This window comes from Agelaius phoeniceus, chromosome 16, assembly GCF_051311805.1.
Source record: "Agelaius phoeniceus isolate bAgePho1 chromosome 16, bAgePho1.hap1, whole genome shotgun sequence".
In the NCBI taxonomy this organism is placed as follows: Eukaryota; Metazoa; Chordata; class Aves; order Passeriformes; family Icteridae; genus Agelaius; species Agelaius phoeniceus.
Genome location: NC_135280.1, coordinates 9,237,403 through 9,259,004, shown reverse-complemented (window position 1 = coordinate 9,259,004; position 21,602 = coordinate 9,237,403). Strand labels below are relative to the sequence as shown.

Here is a 21,602-nt window from a genome sequence, read left to right as displayed (position 1 = left end):
ATTCAGCTAAAGTTAACAAAGAGCAATTTGTACATGGTAAACAAGTTTAGTATCTTTATGTGATCTACATACATACTTTAAAAATTACAAGAAGAAAGATAATCAGGAATGAAATAATTTTAAGAGCCAAATGCAGATACAAAAAAGTCTTTTTAAACAACTAAAAAGAAATTCAGTCTGCAGTAAATGAAATTCCTTACCATTTGCAGTTTGCTGAATAAGTACTTGAATCTGTGAATTATTTCTTGAAAATGAATACAGCTTCATGTAACAGATACATCACAAAGGTTTCCACACAGTGTTTTCTTTCAAATTTACTTGCAATTCAGTGTTAGTATATGTGCCATATTTCTACTAACCAAGTCTCCACTTTCTGAAAAATGAGTTAAAATTGTTTCAAAGTGGGACCATCATTACAGCTTCTCTTTCCAACAAAGACAAGTTAAATCATCAGCAGTACATCAGGCTGAAGAGTTTGGAGAAGATACTTAACTGCCAATCTACTCACTTTCCTTTCTTCTTAAGTGAGTGAGTGTCCCACTATAAGTAACACAAAACACCAACAGTAATTAATTTGTTAATGAACACACAGCAGTGAGCTCCCAGGCCGGCCTTTGGGCTTTTCTCTTTGTCTGTGTGGTACCTGACATCTCTTACTGACTGGGGAATATTGGTTCATTTCTGTGATATGGTTTTACTTAGTGGTATTTCACCTACTGAAATCTCTGACCTGGAGGGTGGATCCCACTCCTCTCTGCTGCCTTTTTCTGTTGAGAGCAGTCTGGAAGTTCCACATTTCAGTGTGGGGAACCCAGCACGTGGGGCCCCTGCTCAGGCAGCGCTGCTGCCGCTCCCTGTGGGTACCAAAGCCTCTCTCACCTGAGAGGTGCCACTGGAAACAACTGAGCACTGACTTCCCTGAACTGCACTCACTGCTCACAGCACTGCAGAACACAAGTTCCAGTTTGCTGGAACTTTATAAAGCACCAAGGTACAAAATCTGTTATTAATCATCAGCTTGGTTTTTTTCCTGGAGAATAATATAAGATGTGAAAATTTAATATAATGAATGGATAGTAAAATGACAAGATACATCAATTTAAGTAATGTTATCCAAAAAAACTTCTGAGAGGAAAAATGTTCTTACATAAAGGAAAACTAGAACACAATTAATAGAAAATTTGAACATACACTGCTTAAACTTAATGAAGAGAAGAAGATAGCTAAAACATAATTAACTGCCTATGGCAGTGCAGCTAATGGGTGCTGAACTGGATTCCAGTTAATCCATGTCAGGACTTCCATCACTTGTAACAATTCTTGTCAATTTTTTAGTTACTCTTACAGTAGTAGCATTACAAATTACTTTTCCATAAGAGGTGATGGGTAACAGGCACTTTCATTACAGGCAATTTTTAAGTATCACCATGTGAAAGGGCATTACAAAATCAGATTAAGAATTCCACCCTACCCTGTTAATGATGGACTGTTCTGTAACATAAGCAACAAATTAATAACAAAATATAATCCAAGACTTAAAAGCACTGTTTTGTACCACACTAATGTTGTGTATCCTTGTGGTGGTTTGTAGAAATGAATAATATTGCACCTGCCTTACAGCAAGACTGAAATTTCACTAAAAATAATTACATTCTCTGATTTTAAAGAATTACTTCCCTCAGATGAATGCTATTGAGACAATCTATCTAGAAATGTACAAAAGCTATTTTTCCACCTGTAATGTTTTTCTCATCATCTACATGGTGAAGTTTTTAAAAAACCTTTGTGTGTCAGAGGTCGACAATAAAAAAAACCAAAACAACCCAGTCTTTCTATTTACAAAAGGTAATAAATTAGTGAGGTTCTTTTAAGTACATCCTTCTGACATATTAAGTAGTGATAATCATGAAGGTTCTTCTAAGGAGAAAAAAAAATTGTCTTGACATGAAGCCCACGTCTCTCTGGAACAGAAAACTGTACATGGAAAAGGGACAACATAATACAAACAAGGAATTCATTGTGACAGAAGGACTTCAGAGGAACAAAGGAGAATTTGTGCAGTGCAGCTTTACAAAACAAAGGAAACGCCGAGCAGTTTGCTGAGCTCTCGTGAAGAGCCCTCGTATTCTTGGAGAAAGTGATTGCTGCCTTCCAAAGTAGTTAATCAGGATATGACCCTTGGTAATGAATGTCTCTTTTCAGGATTTAAGTTGATGCAGCTGTAGTCTCTTCAGGAGCTTAAATTATAAATATAGGCTAGGAAGGAATGACAGAACAACTGCCAGGACGTGCTGCCCGTGGTGCCAAGGGCAGGCAGGGTCAGAGGTCCCCGCTCTGAGGCTCCAGGCTCCGGGGCTCCCGGGGGTGGCCGCGGGACAGTTTGGGGAAGCGCGTGCTCACTCTGGAGCGATTGCTTTTGCTCACTGCTTCTCCAGAGGCTGGGATATCACTAGGGAGACAAAAAACAAACACAGAACAGCTCATTCATGTTCTATGGAAATTGTTGTGGAGTTACTTCCAACATGAAAAAAGCAGATGTTATGAGAGCCTGGCACATGACTGCAAAGTACAGCACACATCTTCAACACCACGGAATTGCATTCCTTCTACTGCTGTCTCAAGTGTGAATTACAGAATGGGCTCTTTCAGAAATGAGAACTAGTAGAACTTTCAATACTTTATGGAAGATTGCAAGTTACAGGATAAAAGCGGATCTCTATGAGTTGCAGATCAGAAATGGTAGGAAAGCATTTTGAAGTGATAAAAGTACAAGCAAAATAGACGAGCTTGGATGATGCTCAATTAACGATCCTCTAATCATGGATGGATGTATCATTACATGATGAAGTACATTGGTAATACATCCCTGAATTCTTCAGTCTCTCCTGACCCACAACAGACTACAGTCTTACATGAATGAGCCTTTTGCAAAAGACTCTGAGAAGAAGTACATTAAGTTCAAAAACAAGCAGTAACAGAAAATTCCAGCTTACCTAGGTGATATTCAGGCTATAGACTCCTCGGAAAACTACAGTATAAAGGGATAGCATTGTACTTTTGCCATTCTTTTACAGGACTCCACATGGTTTTTAATTAAACTACTTACACACAGATCAAGAAATAAAACTAAGTTTTGCATTTAGCAACTCAGCTAAGCAATAAAATTACACAGCATACAAAGCCAAGCTTATTTTCCTAAGTGAAAAACCCCAACTTTATAATATCTATCTTCAGACTGTGATAAGTCCAGAAAGAAGAAATTGCTCCTCTGCACTTCCAGCCATATTAAACAAACACAGACATGTTTTAAAACAATCCCCAAAGTTCTCTGTGCATTTTCTTTGCTGCAGAGTGACCTTTCTCACACACAGGTCAATCCCTCCTGCCAGAGCCACAGCACACTCAGGCCCCACTGAGGCATTTGGAGCACCCACATGGGAGAGATGTCAGCAAAGCAAAAGCCTTTAACCAGTCCTGGGATTGTTCACTTGCAGGCAGCAGAGCACTTCTGCAAGGAAGGGCAGCTGTCCTGGCCGGCCTTTGGCTTCAGAACCACAGTGCACACACAGCTGCCCCCGCAAAGGGAGGAGAAAAAAAACAGTATGGAAAAATTATGTTCAGTTCAGATGCTAAGCAACAGAAAATGAAGTTTTGTGGGTTTTTTTAATGGTATTTAACTGATCTAAATTTCTAAGCAGAAAACTCTGAAATAGCTTTAGTTAAAATAATAAAGGATTTTCCTAAAGCAAGATTCACCATGTCCTATTATAGTATTTAGTTTTCCAAGGTAACTAAGAAGTTCTTTGTGTGAAAAAATGCATAAAATACCTGTGGCATACCTCCTCCTCTTCTTCAATAACCAGATTAATATGTTAGATCTTTAATTCCTTATTTTCCTTGTCACTAAAATAAAGTCTAAAAATTAATTTAGTGTATGTTATTAATTCTTGGTAGCCAAGGATAATTGGACTTCCAACTGTGGCCCCACAATTTCTTACTCTGAAACTCAGCAATGCTATCTAAGTTGCTGTAGAGAATTCTGATCATGTGAATCCAATTTCAGCTGTGCTCATTACCATGGATTTCTTTTAGTAACATGAATATTATTACTCATAATTTTTATACTATTTATAAAATTGAGCAATGCAGTGTTGATACTGTAATTCTTGTAAAAGAGAGCATGTGACATTGACTTCAGAGGGTTGTGATTTTGTTTTAAGATATGTATTTTTCAGAACATGTAAACGTAAAATAATGTAAATATCAAACATACAATGGAATGAAATGAAATGCTCAGCGCCTCACTGGGCTTTGCTGAATCTCAAGTAGGTTAATTCACCAGCACAGTGGCCATGGCTGGCAGAGCTTTGGCTCTCTGAGGCACACGGGGAGCCCTGGCAGGTACAAGGGGAGTTACCTTGCAGAAGAGAGCACGAGTGGAGTGCAATTACTGTCATTTGGTGATTCTTTATGGAAAGCACATTTTAATGCACAAGCTCCTCCTGCTGGCATGTCCCCAAAACGACATCAGTGCCAGCCCAATGGAGCAAAGCTATTCAGAGGGAAAAGGGCAAAAGGGGCAGAAGGAGTTTCCCTAAAATGAAGGGAGATGAAATAATTTCAGTCTGGCAGGGCTGAGGTAATCAGGTCATTTAGGGTAATTACATGAACACCACTGTCTGTGAGCAAAGGACAGAAATTGCAAGTAATTCTGCTAATTTAAATGATGCTACTCCACAACATGATATATCTAATAACTAAATTAGAGATTAATTTATCTTAAATGTCTTAGCTAATTTTTATAATGGCAATCTAAGACACATCATTATCTAATGTAGGTTTACAGAAATCAATGTATAGCTGAGGAATTACAGCTTCATGCATCCAGCATGAAAAGAAAACTGGAGCTGAAATTGAATTGATCAACTTCCATGGAAACAGATGTTCTACAGGGAAAAAGTTCAAAGTATTAAAAGAGACATAAATTTAAGAGCCTTTCAGCCCCCTTTTCATCCTCCCTTTTTCCAAACCTGACAGAGAATCACCCATCTCACTTGCCTGCTTCAGCTCTGGCTTTCTTGCCAAAATGACCAACCCAAAACACAAGGTAAGCAAGGAGGAGGGAAAGAATCATCTCCCCTCTGTTCTGTCTTCTGTTCTGAGATTCAATCATTTAGTTCTGGCCTAGGGGTAGGACAATACCTACACAGTCTCTGGCACTAACCAAGACACTTTCTAAATGTATTGACAGTTCAAGTGGTCAAATATTCCACAAACTCTTGGGCAGAAGCATAAAGACCTTACAATGATTCTGTCTGTCTTTCTGGCAAATGCACATGAAGATGGAATTGAGACAAATCTTTTTGCCACCCAGTGTTTGGGATGAAGAAGGAAGAAGAAGCCATTACCTACAAGGTTTGCAGATCCTCTCGTTTGTCACACTCAGTAAAAATAGTTCCTAGGTTAGTTTAGGGGTGCTGAGTTAGCCTCTAGTTGATTGTTTTACTCAGATCAAAACAGAAATTCAAAATACCTAAATCTAAACCAGGGAGTAGCTGTGCTGCAGTAACTGTCCCAGCCCTGCTCCCCCAGGTCCCTGAGGTAAGTTCACAATTTATCTCAGCCTACACCTGTCCCAGCTACACCTGTTTGGCTTTAATGAAACATCCTGCTCTTCATTCTGTCCCTTCTGAGCCACAGAAGCCTGAGCAGGGTCCAGGCAGAGAGGCTTGCCAGGCACTGCCTGTTCAGCAGTGGAATGTCCACATATTAAAGGCTCAAGTTCTTTTCTACATTCTCACCTTGGCCCATTCTGAAGAAAAAAGCAACCTGCTGAGGCAATCAATTCCTCCTTCCCACAGGGTCATTGTTTAGCTTTTAAGCATTCCTGATTGATCTGCCCAGCGTTTGTTTGGCAAACGATTCAGTTTCATTGATTTTGTCTTGGTGTCAAGTTCTGCCGGAGGTGCATCTATAGAAAATAGCTTAAAATAACCAGTCCTTTTCATCAGCTGCTGGTTTATTCATACCTTTGATTTATTGCTCTCCCTGTAACCAAATGCAAACTGTATTTTCTGGGGTTTCTTTACATACTCAGTACATGGAACTGCAGTGTTCTCTTGGCTGATGTTGTGAGCGTTTACATGAAGAAATTTATTTCCCATCTCAATGCCTATTCTTCAGGATAAAATTAGAGAGAGAAGTTTCTGATAAAAATAGTATAACATATCTGCAATTGGAGAGACTTTAGTATCAGCCAGAGATCAGAGAACAGAATAAGCACATCTTGGGAGTGGAGCAAAGCTCAGGATCAGGCATTTCATGTATCTATCTATAGATCTATCTCACACGTAAATGCCTCTCTGGAGACATTCATAATTCTAGTTTTACTTCAGTTATGTTAAATACCTCATGAAGAAAGGCATTCACTGCCAGGTAAATCTGGTGACTTTTGCCAGCTTCTTGTGTTATTAATTCTTTGTTAGTCATTATAATAATCTAATTCTGGTGTTAACCTCAACACTTAATGTGGTGCTCAGGCAGGCAGCTCCTCAAAAAGGTCCTGCTCAGCAACACCCATTTCAGGAGATCCTTATTAGACAATTGAGAACTAATTCTGGCTTGACAGTGCAACCTATCTAGGCACCTTCTGCCAATTAAAATCAGATAAGACACATGTTTAGTGGCATTATTAACTAAGATTCTGAATTCATCAAATCATTTCACATACTGTATTAACTCCTGCTTTGCAGTCAACTGGGTAAAATCCTAGTTTCAGTTGGTGAAGTGTAAAAATAATTGGAGACACATTTTCTGCCACCGCTCCCAATTTTGTAGAAATTAAATATAATTATTAATGAGAAACTGTGATCTCCATTTATTAATATAAATGTCTGATTTGGATGTTTAAAGAGTCAGTTATTAACAGAAGAGATAGAAAGACAATCCCTCTATAGCATACTTCAACACTGAAAATCCTGAAGACACTATTAGAGCAAAGTTGTCAGGTTACAAACTGAATAATCATTTCCCATCAAGATTAGATCTGAAATGAAATTTCAAGAAATGAAAAGCATTAATTCTAATACTCTGTCCAACCATTTGGTTAATGTACAGCTCCTTTACTTCCACATACACACTTCTATACTCATGACATATTTGATCTCTTCTTGCAGTGAAATAATGACACATAATTGTGTTTCTATTTGTTACAATTCAAATTACCCTTACTTGAACATTCACATGCTACAAAATTCAGTTTCCATAACAGCATGAAGAATTTTTTCATCAACATCTGCACTGTTATTTGAATTTTCCTGTAAACCATGACACTGTACATGACTCTCACAACACAACATTTTTCCCCACTAACTTCATTTTGAAGTTGGCATACTGAGATGGTTACTGGATGTAATAGTTCTATAACTGAATAACATCTGTGTTCTACACTCTTTCACTCAGGAAAGGCTCAGAACCCTGCAAAGGTGACCTTTCATCACTTTCCATCTAAGCAATACTTAATACTCTCGTTCCTGGGCTTTCCACTGCACAGTGGGAATGGTGACTGCCCAGGCTTTGTGATGCTCCAAACAGAGTAAGGGAATGCATGGACACTGTGCTCTGACAAACAACCCCTGCCCAGCTAACCAGGAATTCACAGACCACTACACACATATTTCCATTCATTTATAACTTACAGATTTGGTTTTTGTATTCCTGTGCTTAGCTGAAAGGCAGAAGTTTGGCTGTTCCATCCATTTCCATCTGGAAACCACCAACATTCAGCTCTACTCGTTCTCCTCCTGCCTGTCAGGGCTGCTCTGTGTGAGCAGCACATCCACCACCCCCATTCTGAAATCCTCAGAAGGGGATTTCATGATCAAGTGGTTCAGAAGCAGAACATGATCCAGGGTTGTGTATGTAATAACAAAAGGTGAGATTTGCTTTCAGAACAGTGTCCACTTCCTGGATTTGGGTTTTCCTGCTAATAATTATCTTTAAGGAAAGCACAGACAGCTAGAATACATTTTTATTGAAAATATTGAGGAAACTGAAGACAAAAGACATGCATTAGGATTCACAATGCATCATATACAGGAAAATAAACTAAAACTTCTGTTTGGCAAGTAGCAATTTCCACATGCTGAGGCAGCAGTGCATTACCAGGCAGGCACTTCCTCCCCTCTAGTCACAAACTGTTTGCACACAATGGTTTGACATGGAGGGCAGACAAATTTAATTACCAAATTAGCTTTTAAACAGCATATAATCAATACAATTGGCATTGGGCATAAGAACAAAGTTTACAGCAAATTCCTTCTCAGACACCAGGACACCAGTAAAAGGAGTTAAGTATTAACACCCCTGAGCTCTCCACATCTAGTTTACACAGCACACAAAATGCAAATAATTAATCATGTTCCACGCCAAGCACTGGGGATGAAAAAAAAAGATTTATCATCTCCTCCAGTTTGCTTAATTTTGCCAGTATCACAGAGAGGAAAAATCTGAAAGCTTAAAATATTTCTTCTTATCTGTTCATCCCTATCATTTACCTGATCCTGAGCTCACTAAAGTACTGACACTAATGGCAGTAAAAAACTTGGTGCATATTCCTGCCTTACTTTACCACATCAGACCTTCAGCCTTCACCCCCTAATTTCAGCACCTGGCAAGAGCAGCAGTTCCAGGCTCCTGTTTTTCCACGGGTTCAGGAGCAAACAGCTCCTGGTGCTTGAGCTCTACCTGGGCCATGGCCCTGCTGGAGCCCGCTGGCTGCTGTGTCCCTGCTCAGGGGCCCTGTCCCTCCACTGTCCCCAACTCTTCTTGGATTCAAATTCAGCCAGGCAGGAATATCTGCTCCAAAGCACTGTCAGGTGCAGCTTTCAGTGAGTTTCAACAGTCTCCAAAAGAATAATGTGCTCTTTGCTTGGGTTTTGCCAGTAAACTGCCCATCATAAAAACCTGCACAATTACCATCACTCTTTTATTTTTAAGGACAAGCCCCTTCTTTTAAAATTACCATGGAAGCAAATGGAATGATAGAGAAAAGTTGTGATCAAAACATGTTGTTTTGATCTTCCAAGGAAGTGCTTCAGTTTTAATTGCTCCATCAAGTTAAGAGGTATCAGCTGCTTCTCTGAAGTATCTTCATTTCTCATGAAGATTACACATGATATTAACATGTGCAAAGGCAGGAGAGAGCTGTTGTGACCATTCTCAGAGACAGATCCAGATTTGAATCAATGTCACAATAACAGCTATGAATATAAAAAAAAATGAACAAACTTAGAAACTGCTCCAGGAATCATAATCATAACTTTTCTGGAAAATATGGTGACAACAGTAACATGAAGAACACTGTTCTACAGCAACCACTCTTTCTGGGTTTTATTTTTTAAATACTAAGGGCATGTTATTGCATTCCAGCCATAAGCTTGATACTAATAGTGATCCATGCCCTAAAAACCTCAAAAATATAGGCCATAATCTCAGCCCCTGGGAGCTTTTAAATTATTCTTCATTTTAGCCTATTATTTAGTATTCCTAAGATAAAAAAAGAAATTCCCACTGACTTGGATAAGCCCATAGAAAAAAGTACATCTGCACCTGGCAACATAATCACAGGGTTGAGACTTGGTATAGTGGAATTAGATCTGAGCTCTCTAAATAAACAAAAGTAATCAAGATGGGGAAATATGTAAATAAATGAGTACCATCAACAGAATAACAAGGGAAATGCTGACTTTGTTCTTGGTAATGAAGACAGGAACTAATGTTTACATTTAATCCAAGACAGAAAAGGAAGCTCATGGAAGAATGACACTGACTAGTGAATGACTGCAGGAGCCAGCCTGGGATGCAACAATCCTGATGGATTAGAAAGAAACTAAACAAGCATCAGCCTGGCCAGCAAAAAGGTGACCACAGTCATCAGCAACCAAAATCACATTTTCTGTTCCATCATATTTTAATTATTTTCTCTGTAAAATGAAAATGTCTGTGATAAATGCAGCTCATCCTTTTTTTCATTATGACTCCAAATTAGGTTAACAGGCAGCAAAATTTGCTACTGACTCCAGTGGGAGTTCAATGCACAGTGCATTGCTGGCCAGGAGCTCCTGAAATTTGGGGTCAGCTCTCCAGGTATCATTAGGTTCAGAGCCTTTAAAATGTGTATCATCTTGGTCCTTCTGTAATGCAGAACTTTGCCAGAGTTCAAAATAAAAATAAATCAGATTTGCAATAATATTTGCCAGAATATTAGAGAAGAATCAATTTAGGACAGCAGTGAGCAGCCATGGCTGTGTCACTGCTGGCAGCCACTGCAGTGGAGCTCCAGGGCTGCAGTGACATTGCTGCAGCTGGGAGCTGCTGAACCTCCTCAGTTCCAGCTCCTGGAGAAGTCTGGAAGTGGCTGCTGCTGCCCAAAGAATCTGCTTCTGGAGGCCAGCTGAGTTTTGTCCCAGATGGAAGCTATCAAAGGATCACAGGCACTTCCCTCATTGCCCATGAAATCCCCCTCTTGTTTCTTTGAGTCTGGTGACTTTTGGCCACATGAAGGTTTTGCTGTTGGAAGAACAGCCAGCTTTGACAGAGGACATCTTATGGCTCCAGGTACATCTTGAACTAAGCAGTGACTCCCTTTCCCTGCTTTGGCAGCTCAGTGAAGCCCCTGTGTCCCTGGGCAGTGTCACAGGTGCTCGTGCCCAGTACCAGGCTGTGAGATGGAGCAGGATTTTATCTCTGCTGGGGAAGCTCTGCTCTGCCAGCAGGGAACAGGAGGGGAGGTTTGTGCCTGCAGCTCCCTGTGCTGGCCTGAACAGCAGAGAGGCTCTTGGTGCCCTGCTCAGGTGAACCCCAGTGCAGTGACAGCTCCACAGGCAGACAGGAACCTGCTCACCTTATCCCTGCCCTGTGCTCAGCAATGCTGGGCACTGGATTTTCTTGGAGTCTTTAGGATTTAGGTGCATTTTGACTCAGCTGCAGCACTAACAGTAAAAATATGATAAAATACTCAGTCTGCAAACCAGTGCCATTTTCTTTCCCTTTGGTCATACCTGACTATTCTCAATAGCTGATGCTTTAGGATTTATCTCTTTTATTATGCAGGAGCCTTCTACTGAAAGATTTCTAACAGTCAGACACTTAAAGCTGTTCAGTGTATATATATATGATTTACCAGATTTACTGTATTATAACTAATAAATTAAATCTCTTATAAAGAATTAACTTATGAGTCCTTAAGGATAAGAATAAAATTTGAGAACCAAGATTTCAGAAGTCAGATAGACACAGAACAGTAAGAAATGCACTCTGCTGTTTGCAAGGCCCATATTTCTAACTTTCAGACCCAAAGATTAGCAGGTCACTTTTTAACACATGAGTTTTACTAAACTCTTAAATGCAATTGTGTTACACTTCTGAAATCTTCAACTAAAAATAAACCTTCATACTGCTGTTGGTAATCAAATGTGAAGCACTGTGTAATTAATATGTGAAGATTTGAAGAAAAATTACTTTGGTCTGCTCCTGGAGATGGTGACCCCCCCATCCCAGTACAAATCCTTCCTGGAATTTCTGTTTAAAATCAGGTTCTTTGAGCAAGAGGAAGCTGAAGAAGCCTGTTTAGTGACCCAGCAGATCTGCATTAGGACATGAGCAGCTCCATCCCCCAGAGCAGCAGAGCCTGATGTCAGGCTGAGGCTGTAAACACACCAGGTTCTCCCTGTGCTGTCCCAGGGCTGGGCAGGGCAGGGCAGGGTGGAAGCCCAGGCAGGAAGGATTCCTGAGCCATCCCTGGACCAGCACTGGCTCAGGATGCTGCCACTCTTGTTCTGCACAGACCTCAAGAGTTCAGGTCATTTGGCATTTCTGAACTGACACTTGGCCTCATTTGTACCTACAGAGCATGTATTTGGAGACCTCTGAAGCAGTCTAAAGTAAAAAAAAAAGTCCAAATCACTTTCTTTACCCATTGGTTAATGGTGTGAAGGGCTATGGCAGGGAAGAAGGCTGCATACCATGAATTTTTTGTTATTAATAGACAAGTATCTCTAATTACATCAAGTTATTCTAGGACATTTCAGCTAACTGCTCATGGATTCTGCTTCCACCACACAAGTATATTAAAAATATACCACAAAAATAGGATCTGTAACACAACACAATTGAATGGATTATGTTTACAGCTGGCAGATAAGCAAAACCAGGGAACAAAGCGTCTGTAGGATGTTTTGAATTTCAGTGATAGCCTGTAGCTAATTCCTGCTGTTTTCACAGGAAAAACTGATGGCTGCTGCAATATTTTTCAATACAAGTTCAAATAAGGAAAAGAAATAACCCACCTCCTTTTGAAAAACTGTGCAGTTGGGCATAAACAAGCTTGTTATGGTCTGGATTAAAGCCAAGTACATGCAAAGTACAAAGATACCTCCCTTATGAAGATTATTTGTTTTACTATTTGAAGGGATGCATCCATTTATCCATTACTGTCAGTGGTGCACAGAAAGGAGCATGAATAAGCACTGGAAGACTGCAATATAAGATGTATAAACAGATTGCTCTAAACCACAGTTTCATGAGTATTCCTTACTGCTTCATATGCTAAGAGAAAGGAATAAAGTTTATTTTCCATCCTCTGCATAGTCTCTTTCACTCCTCAAAATCTCTTCCACTGTGGAAAATTAATTAAATTAATTAAACTTAATCTTTGGTTTCATTCCCAGTGAAATAAGCATTACAGAATAATTTTTCTTGCAATACTCCAAATCTAACAGTTACATGAAGAGGAAAAAAAGTCATGTTGTTTCATTAGCAAATTATTTTTTAAAAAATCATTCTACTAATTCTGCCATTCAAGCAATTATGTAAAATTTACATATGGGAATACATTTGCACACACTCGTTCTGATTTAAAGAACAGTCTATTTTCAATAATTATTCCCCTTTTTTCCCCTGCATAACAGTTTTCTCAAGGGCAATTGCTGTGAGATATTGACATTTCAGGGGATCTGGAGCAAACATCATAAACTCATGTCTGAGAGCTCAGCTGGCAACACCTCTGACAATGCATTACAGAAATCCACCATGCCAGAACTGTTTGCAAATGCCATCCTGGGCCAAAAGTGTTTGCAGATGTCACAGAAAACCACCCAGCATGGAAAAGGCCCTTGGCTGAATGCAGAGCAGCTCCTGGTGCCCCAAGGGCTGATGTGCAGGGGACCAACACCAGCAGTGCCCTGGGACAGTCACCAGGCAGGGACTTTCAGGGCCATTCATTTGTTTTCTGCCCAGAAACCTTGGAAATGCCATTTTCCATTTCACAGAGTGTCAGAAAGGCAGTTTGGTGACACAGCAAAGGCTGTTCAGGGCTCTGTGGCCTGACCACAAGGAAACAGAGCCAAGCTGGCAGGTCACAGCACTCAGACCCTGCTTCCCAAACAACAAATCCCCAAACCTGCTCGCCCTGCAGGGGCTGTCTTGGTGCATCCAATGCACAAGTGCTGGTCTGGGAGTTCTTCTACTCTCCCACATTTTAGAAACTCATACAAGAAAAGTGATTTTTCAATGGTCTGTGTTGTTGGCAAGTATCTCTATCAAGCTTCCCCTGTTAATAGAATTCAAGCTGAAAATGTCAAATTAAAGTCTTTCTCTTGAACATACACTCTGAATTTCCACAACTGATTTGTACCAGGAGTCATCTGTTATAAACTGTGTCTATCACTTTCATGACTCCATGTAAGATTTTACTAAGTAGGGAATTAAACTCACAAATCTCCAGACTGGGGTTTGTGCAGGTCACATCCCCCAGCTACACTGCCATAGTTTAAGCAATATATTTTGCCATGCACACTGGTTGAAGAGAGTAAGAAGCCCTTAAGTCCCTTTCAACACATCAGAGAAAACCAGGAGTAGAAATAACCTCACTTTTTGTGAGAATAGCATGGCTTCAAAAACATCTAAGTGCCACAGTTTCATGCTATGCAACTTCTAAATATATTATAAATACAATAGATATGATAAATACAGTATTATTTTCTTTGGTTTCTTTCAGTTCCATTAATCAGTTTCTATTCATTCTGTGAACATATATTTAAGGAAATAATTCCCTCTTCAGCAGTATGTTTCAAATTCTAATTTCAAAAAACAGCACTAGAATAGCAGTGGGCTATGAGAACTTATCAGTAAGGGAAGCTCAGCATCCCATGTGCCCCGAGCCCTCCTGCCATCCCACCTACCTGCACCCTGCTTTCAGCTGCATGAAGAATGAACTTGAGGAATTTCTCCTCCTTCCAGCACTGTGCCATTGCCACAAAGAGCTCAGCTGGGGGATCCAGGCTGGCTGGTGCAGGGGTCAGCACATCCTCCCAGGGAGTCCCCAGGGCCTTGTCCTGAGGAGCAGGAGAGGCAGCTCGGGGTTCTGGATCCCAGATCCATCTGCACTTGCACACAGATTGCTCTGGCTGCCCAGATGGCTCCTTACAAAACAACATGTTCACATCAACAGTGTTCAAAACACTTTCTGCTGGAAACTTGTTTTCTGTCAGGGACCTGCAGATGGTTCCCTTCCCCTACCTGTAAGTTCTCCAAAATACATCTCCTGAACTGGCTGTTATGCAATCTTCATATGCTGAGATTTGACTGTGAATATCTAAAGCTGGCAACTTTCTTAAAATAAGCTCCAGAAAGAGAAACTTAACAAGCAATTATAGATCAGCTAGTTTAAATGCAGCTGTAGAATAAATATTACAAACTGTTTTGCAGGATTTAGTAGGTCAAAAAGTAAGCTTTAAAAAATCACAAATTGATTACAGGGAACTCATGTAGATTTGGGTAAGGCCAGGAAATTGGCTCAAGAAGGGCAAATATTGTGAAAAGAACATTACACAGCTCCATCAGAGGTGTCTGTGGGGTGTGCACGTGACACAGGCACCTGAGCCAGTCCTGAACAACTGTGCAGTAAATGGCTCCTACCCTCCACATGTTCCATTATGCAGTCATACAGAGGCAATTTAGTGCATTCTCACCTGCTCAGCAGCTTAAAAAAATATACTGAGAAAAAATTTATCTTCACACCAAATTAAAATATTTACTTAGATTTTTTTTTTTGGTCAGTCTGGTGCTCTTTGATGCTACATCAAAATGTGCATTATGATGCAACCGAATTCTATATGTTTGTGGGCTTTTCATATTGCAAATTCAGTGCCTATTTTAAAACATTGTATTAATTTTGGGGGCTTTGACTGAAAAGGGACAAAAAGACACAGTTTTGGTAGCTCAAAGTATGAGAGGTCCCATATGCTGGAAGGTAGGCACTGTCATACAGCAAGGACAGCAAGAACACAGGGGCATCTGCACTTGCTTACACTCCCAGCATTTTAGCACATTCTCAGCTATTGATTGACCAAGCTGCAAACTCCTCTGTGCTCTCCTGCTCTGAAAAAGTCAATTCCAGCAGAATAATGGAGAAAATTGTTACAGACAAAGAGGATAACTGGGAAATAAACTGTCCAGACATGTCTAGCCCCATTTACAAGAAAAATAAGGCTAACACATAGAAAATAAAACTCTTTTTCATTAAATTAGGTGTATCATTGAAGCAATTTTTAAAAAAGAACTCTATTCAGACAATCATGCCAGAAACTGGTTTACATAGTAAAAGGAAATAACTAGACAATTGCAAAGATAGTAAAAGCTTACTTTCACTAGCTAGCTTCCTTTAAAAATTATGTATACTTGTTAATGAACAAAACAGAATCTGAATCTTTAATAACTACTATTACTGGAAGGGAAGAAGAAACAAAATGGCCTGTTACATTTCTTAGCTATTCAAGTAGAAATATGTTCTATGTGCTCACCAGGAAAGTTTTATCAATCTTGTAGAGATGTCAAACTCTTTCAAACATGAAAATTTTGATGTCAATGTTGTACAGTTGTCAGTAATCAGGTGCAGACTAGGAGGGTAATGGAGAGCAGGTTTACAGACATTGGTTTGTGTTTCACTGTTTTCATGGTTATGCTTTGTAACTCTTGACTCATTATTTTGCATGAGAACTAAAACATGCATTTGTTTTATCCAAGATTTAGTTACAACACTGTGGCATTGCTTTTGGAGACAAACACAGCACCAAGAGCTCTTTAGCCCAGCACAGAGCAGCAGAACAGACAATCTGGGGAGTGGGGCTGCCACTGAGGCTCTGGGCAGGCCTGGCAGAGCTGGTCTGGCACAGCCTGAGCAGCAGCCACAGCTAAAAGGCAAAAGCACAAAGCCCAAGGTGCCAAAGTGCTCCCAGCCAAGCACAGCCCTGCCCAGGAGGGGCCCTGTCCCCTGGGGATTGGCTCCCAAGGCACAAGGACCTCCTGCCTACATCTTCCCACAGAGCTCAAGCACAGCAACCTGACACACCAATATCACAAATATCACATGGACCTCCTGCCTACATCCTCCCACAGAGCTCAAGCACAGTAACCTGACACACCAATATCACAAATATCACATGGACCTCCTGCCTACATCCTCCCAGAGTTCATGCCTTAGCCCTGGAGAATGAGCACAGTAACCTGACACAGACAGTATCACAAATACCTGCATTGTAAGCATCACTAAAATTGCTACCTGGATTTGATTTTGTGAGTATCTGTGTGTGCCTGACACACTGCCCCACACATGCACATTTCATAATTTCATATATCCTTTAACACTATCCTGATACCAATGAACAGTTGCAGCAGAGTTTTAGAACTGTAGAAAGAAATTGTTTCCTACTGAGGAAATCCAGATTCTAGGGTTTCAGGATGAGTAGAGTACATATACTGCTGGAATGGAGAGGATCAACATATAAATTAACTCAGAATCTACTAAATGTTTGCATAAGCAAAAATTTATTTTAAAGTATGCAGACAATGAAGTTGAAGATAGAAGATCCTGTGCATTTTCCAAGTTTCCAGTACTTAAAAAAATCATCCTGAATTATGCTGAAGGCACTTCACAAGAATATATTCAGGCTATGAAACTGAGAATGGAAGCTTGCAGAGCTGAGGATTAAAGGATGAGAGGCAGTTTTGTCCCAGCACACAGAGAACAGCACTGAATGCCCACCAGGCTGGTCAGATAACCCAAGCAGAGGGATCTCCCCCGCCAGGCACTGACACTGCTCTGTACATGGGCAGCACTGAATGCAGAGTGCTCATTGCACCAGACCTGCCCAGCCCAACAGCCTGCATGGAGCTGCACCTTCAGACACTGTAAGAATATTCTAAAGTACCAGAATCACCCATGTATATTTTTTTCAAGGTTTGTTTTCAGAAGGCAAAATACCTTCCTACAGTAGTGTTTAAATAAAAATTCTGTGCCTGTGGTGAACACCTTTGGTTGCTAGCTCAGCTACCATTGCTATTTCAAAAAAATGAAAAAAATCCTAATACCCTTCTAATGAAATGGCTTCTTCTACGTGTGCATAAAATGCAGTAAAATAAATCCTGTGTAAGTGCTCTTTTTCTACATTCTTTTCCGCCATTTTCCCTTTTCCACCTCATTTTAACATACATTCTCTTCAATCAGTCCAAACTGTCTCACTCAGTCTCTTGCTCCTATTACATTTTACAGCACTCCTCTACTCTTATACAATTTATTCTTGTATTCCCTCCTTTCTCCAGTTTTCTTTCTATAATAGCTCAGACTGCCAGCCACAAGACTGTTACCTACTAAAACCCAGCTATGATTTGCTCCTGGTTATGCCCAATTATTCTCTCAACAAACTCCTGAGCTAAGTTGTTTCTATGTTGGTGAGTCAAATCTCTGTTGTCCAGAAATCATCATTCCCACAGCTCCCCATGGAAACCAATTCCCTCCTTCATTAAGAACATCAAGTCATCCATTTCAAATCAATTCACCTGCTCATGTTTCAGTTTGCCCTTGTTTCACATTCCCTTTATTACAATATAGGCCTCAAGCCCCTGTTGACTCACTCTGGTTTTCAGCCACCCAGACCTCAATCACAGTGTGACACTGCCCAAGCTCAGTAAATCCTGAGCAAATCCTACTCAGTATTTGACAAATCTTTATTCTATTGCTCTACCTTCCCAAATATATTTTGTGAAAAATTCCAGTATTTTCAGTACACTCCCCCAGGCTGAAAACCTCATTTGAAAGTTCCTACTGATCAAGTCACTCCACTTAAAAGAATGAACAACTGCACTGTTGCAGTCTGGACTTCTCCTGTTTTATGCACTGCTGTTAAATTAATTTAAACTAACATCTTGACACTGTGCTGTGCCCTTTAACATGTTATGATAATGACATTTTCTTGGGTTAAATTCTATTCCTGTATGTCATTAATTCAATATATTAACCACTGCTAAAAATCAGAAGGGAATAAAGTGAGAATATTGGTAGAAACCACAGTGCTTACAAGAAAGGTGCAGCAATTCTATATTTGAATGTCAGGTGCAGCTGTCATAAGGCTCATCTGACAAGAGCATCTTTATTCTTTTACTCACGACAACCACACCACACTAAAAGAAAAGGTCTAAAGCTGGCTGTCAACATAACTGAAAGCAAAAAAAAAGTAAACTGTTCCATACTTTATCCCACAGTAAAGTGCTTTCATGCTATCAAAAATGAGGACAGGACTTTGAAGTCCTGCACACTTAACTATATTAGCATTTCCAGCATTCCACTTTTCATAGCCCAGATGCAAAAATTTGTTCCAGATCCAAAAATGGCATAAGGAGATTTAAAAAATATTGGATCCATTGTTTATGAGTTAGGTAGGGACAAAATAGAAGCAGGATTTTTCTGTGTGTTTCAAATTAGAAACAGTTTCTGATTTAGCTCACCAAATCCACCTTGGCAACTCCCTGCCAGACACGAGTGTGCAGTAAATATGCTGACAGGAATGGTGGGCCCAACCTCCAAAGTGAAACTTTCTTTCCTGGCTCCAGAGCCCATTTTTGCTACCAATTTCAGAAACACCTGCTCAGTGCAGAAATGCTTGAATGTATAAAGAATTCACTTTTTAACAAGGGAGTACATGTGACTTGTAACCAAGGAAACAGGATCACTGCTGTAATGACACAAAACTTAACTGGCTCTGTGTTCTTTTATCAGAAAAATCTTACTATCTTCTTGCACTGCTCCAAGTTCACAAACCCCAGAGTTTGGAAACCCTGTCTTTTGCTAAGGACTTGCTGAGTTTGTTGACAAGCAGCAAAGGAGCAAGGAAGAAGGATGTGCTGCTGAGAATCACAACTCATCCCTCAGAATGATCCTTCATTACAAAGCCTGTTGTTAACTCAGAGCAAAAAGGATAGAAAGTGATGATAGAATTCATGGGGCTCAATGAAAAAAAAATAAATAAAAAACATTCTAAAACATCCTGATCCAGCCAGTTCCTTGCAAAAGACAGATGGGAATTGAACGTCACAAAATGCACAGCACAGTTAAAAGCTCCTTTTGTACAGCACTGAAGTTTGCTCTTACATTGACCATGGCTGTTTTCAACATATTCTCTGTTTGTTCCAGAGCTTTATAAATTGTGTGATTATAAAGGAAACCAATATTCACCAGTTAGCAACACACAAAGTGCTTTAGAACTGTTGCTGTTGATCTACTTTCTATTTTTGTCCCATTTTTTCAACTAATGCAATGGAGAGCATTTCCTGCATATTCCCACACATCCAAAAGAAATATCATAGCATAGCCTCTCTGTCATTTGTTTCAGTAATTATAAACATAATTCTTATTTTTCTTAGGCAGCATTAAACAAAAGTTTATTCCAAGGTGATTGCAAAGATCACAAGCCCTCAAATGTTTCCAATGGTGACTGGAGAGTATTCAATCCTTGTACAGTATGCACTAAATTATTCTTCTCATAAGCACCATAAAGGTCACTCAGAATATAAAGAAGCATGATAAAAATCTAATTGATGGAAATATGCTCATAAACTCCTATTTGTGAGGCCTGTTGAACAATTCCTAGCAATTAACTCAGCAAAGCAAGTCTCACTGTCTTTATTAAGATGGTAATTGGTGTAAGTCACACTATTTCAAAGTGAAGTGATTTTTTTTTTATGCTAAGGCTCAACACTGGGGCAATAAATACAATACATAAACCCCTTCAGCATTATGGAGCTGCTGAAGGGCACCCCAGCTTTACTGAGCATCACACCAAGACAGAAGTGACAAACACCTTTCCTTTGAGGTGTCTCAGTCCTGGAACACTGCAACACTGAGGTGTTTCATTAGGGTGAGCTTAGGGGGATGTGTTTCTGCAATACTCTCACTATTACCCAGCCCTGCAGGACTAAGTCCTTGCAATTGTACTTCTGAATACTCAAACACTTCTGACTCAGTGGTGCAAGACTGAGAAAATGCAAGTGAGAGCAAGAAATGGGGAGCAAAAGGAAGAAAACTTCAAGAGACATAAACAGATTCTTTCACCTGAATAAAACTTATTTGCATTGGGCACTGCTGGCAAATTTAATAAGACCACCTGCTAGAAAAGAAACAACCTATAGAAATGCAGCTGAGAGAAATAAAGAACTAAGAAAACCAAACAGATTTTCTAGTCCTTTTTACTTTAACAATTAAGAAGAAAATCAGCAACGACAAAATAGTTTTAAAGATATCAAAACATATATTCTGACTCCAAATTTTGACTTTGTTTAGTTTTTATCTGACATGTAAAGGATTACAATGTTTTGATACAAAAGGCATATCTTGTTGGTTATTCTACATGCCCCATGCAAATCATTAGGGACTATGCAAAATATTCTTCCCGATCAAAAAATGTCATTTAAATTCCAGGGAGCAGTTACTTGACTGCTAACTTCTGTAAAACTACTAACAGCAAAACCAAGTTGAAGTCAGCAAATATCTTAAGTGCTGATGGGTATTTGGAATATATTTCTATCTGCAGGAACTGTCTGAAGACTGTGACTACTATTAATGGTATTGACATGATAACTGCCTTTCCCTAGCTGAGGTGAGAGATTTTAGAACCTGTTCCAACCATTTAAAAAGTCAAACCACTGGTAAGAACAAAATCAGAGGATGTAGGACAGCTCTTAGCCCTGTTCAAAGCAGCAGCAGAGTTGCAGTAAATGCTCCCTGACACACCTGAATAATCAATGGGAATGTGTGCCAGGTTTTTCATGTGTTATACAAAGCTTTAATTATTTCACAAATCACCTGCCAAAGCCCAGACAGATCCATTGTAAAATGAAAACCTACAATCATATCATCTTCATGTCTTTGAATAAAACCAGCTGTATAAAGCCAAATGATTCTAGTAAGCCTGAAGTACCAGTGTTTATCCACAGGTACTTACAGTATTCAATCCCTCTTGCCTTAAACATCAGGCATCCCATGTCTCTTTATTCCTGCATTTTCTTGCCCACTTTATCACTCTTTCTATTCCTCCTGATGTATTTTTTTCTTTCCTCTTTTCACTCTCAACTACCCAGAGCAGGGAAAGGAAAAAATCTAAGACATTTGAGGAATGCCATGTAATACACATCTTCAATATGTGCAAAACCACAGAACACATCATAACAAGCAATTCTTACAGAAGGGAAAGAGATGAAAGTTTGAATTTTCA

General features: G+C 39.7%; 1 protein-coding gene across 4 annotated transcripts in view; it reads right to left on the bottom strand.

The window, feature by feature from the left end:
* Nucleotides 1-263: 263 nt before the first annotated feature.
* SNX29 (sorting nexin 29) overlaps nucleotides 264-21,602 on the bottom strand; it is a 99,453-nt gene continuing 78,114 nt past the window's right edge. For 2 of the 4 annotated variants that reach the window (XM_054643801.2, XM_077186743.1), the window contains exon 21: nucleotides 264-2,449. In XM_054643801.2, coding sequence (XP_054499776.2) covers nucleotides 2,320-2,449 — 130 coding nt within the window. In that variant the 3' untranslated portion in view covers nucleotides 264-2,319. Of the gene's footprint in view, nucleotides 2,450-2,993; nucleotides 3,029-8,012; nucleotides 9,261-21,602 lie in introns of those variants that run through there. The other 2 variants (XM_077186746.1, XM_077186745.1) reach the window with 2 other exon arrangements.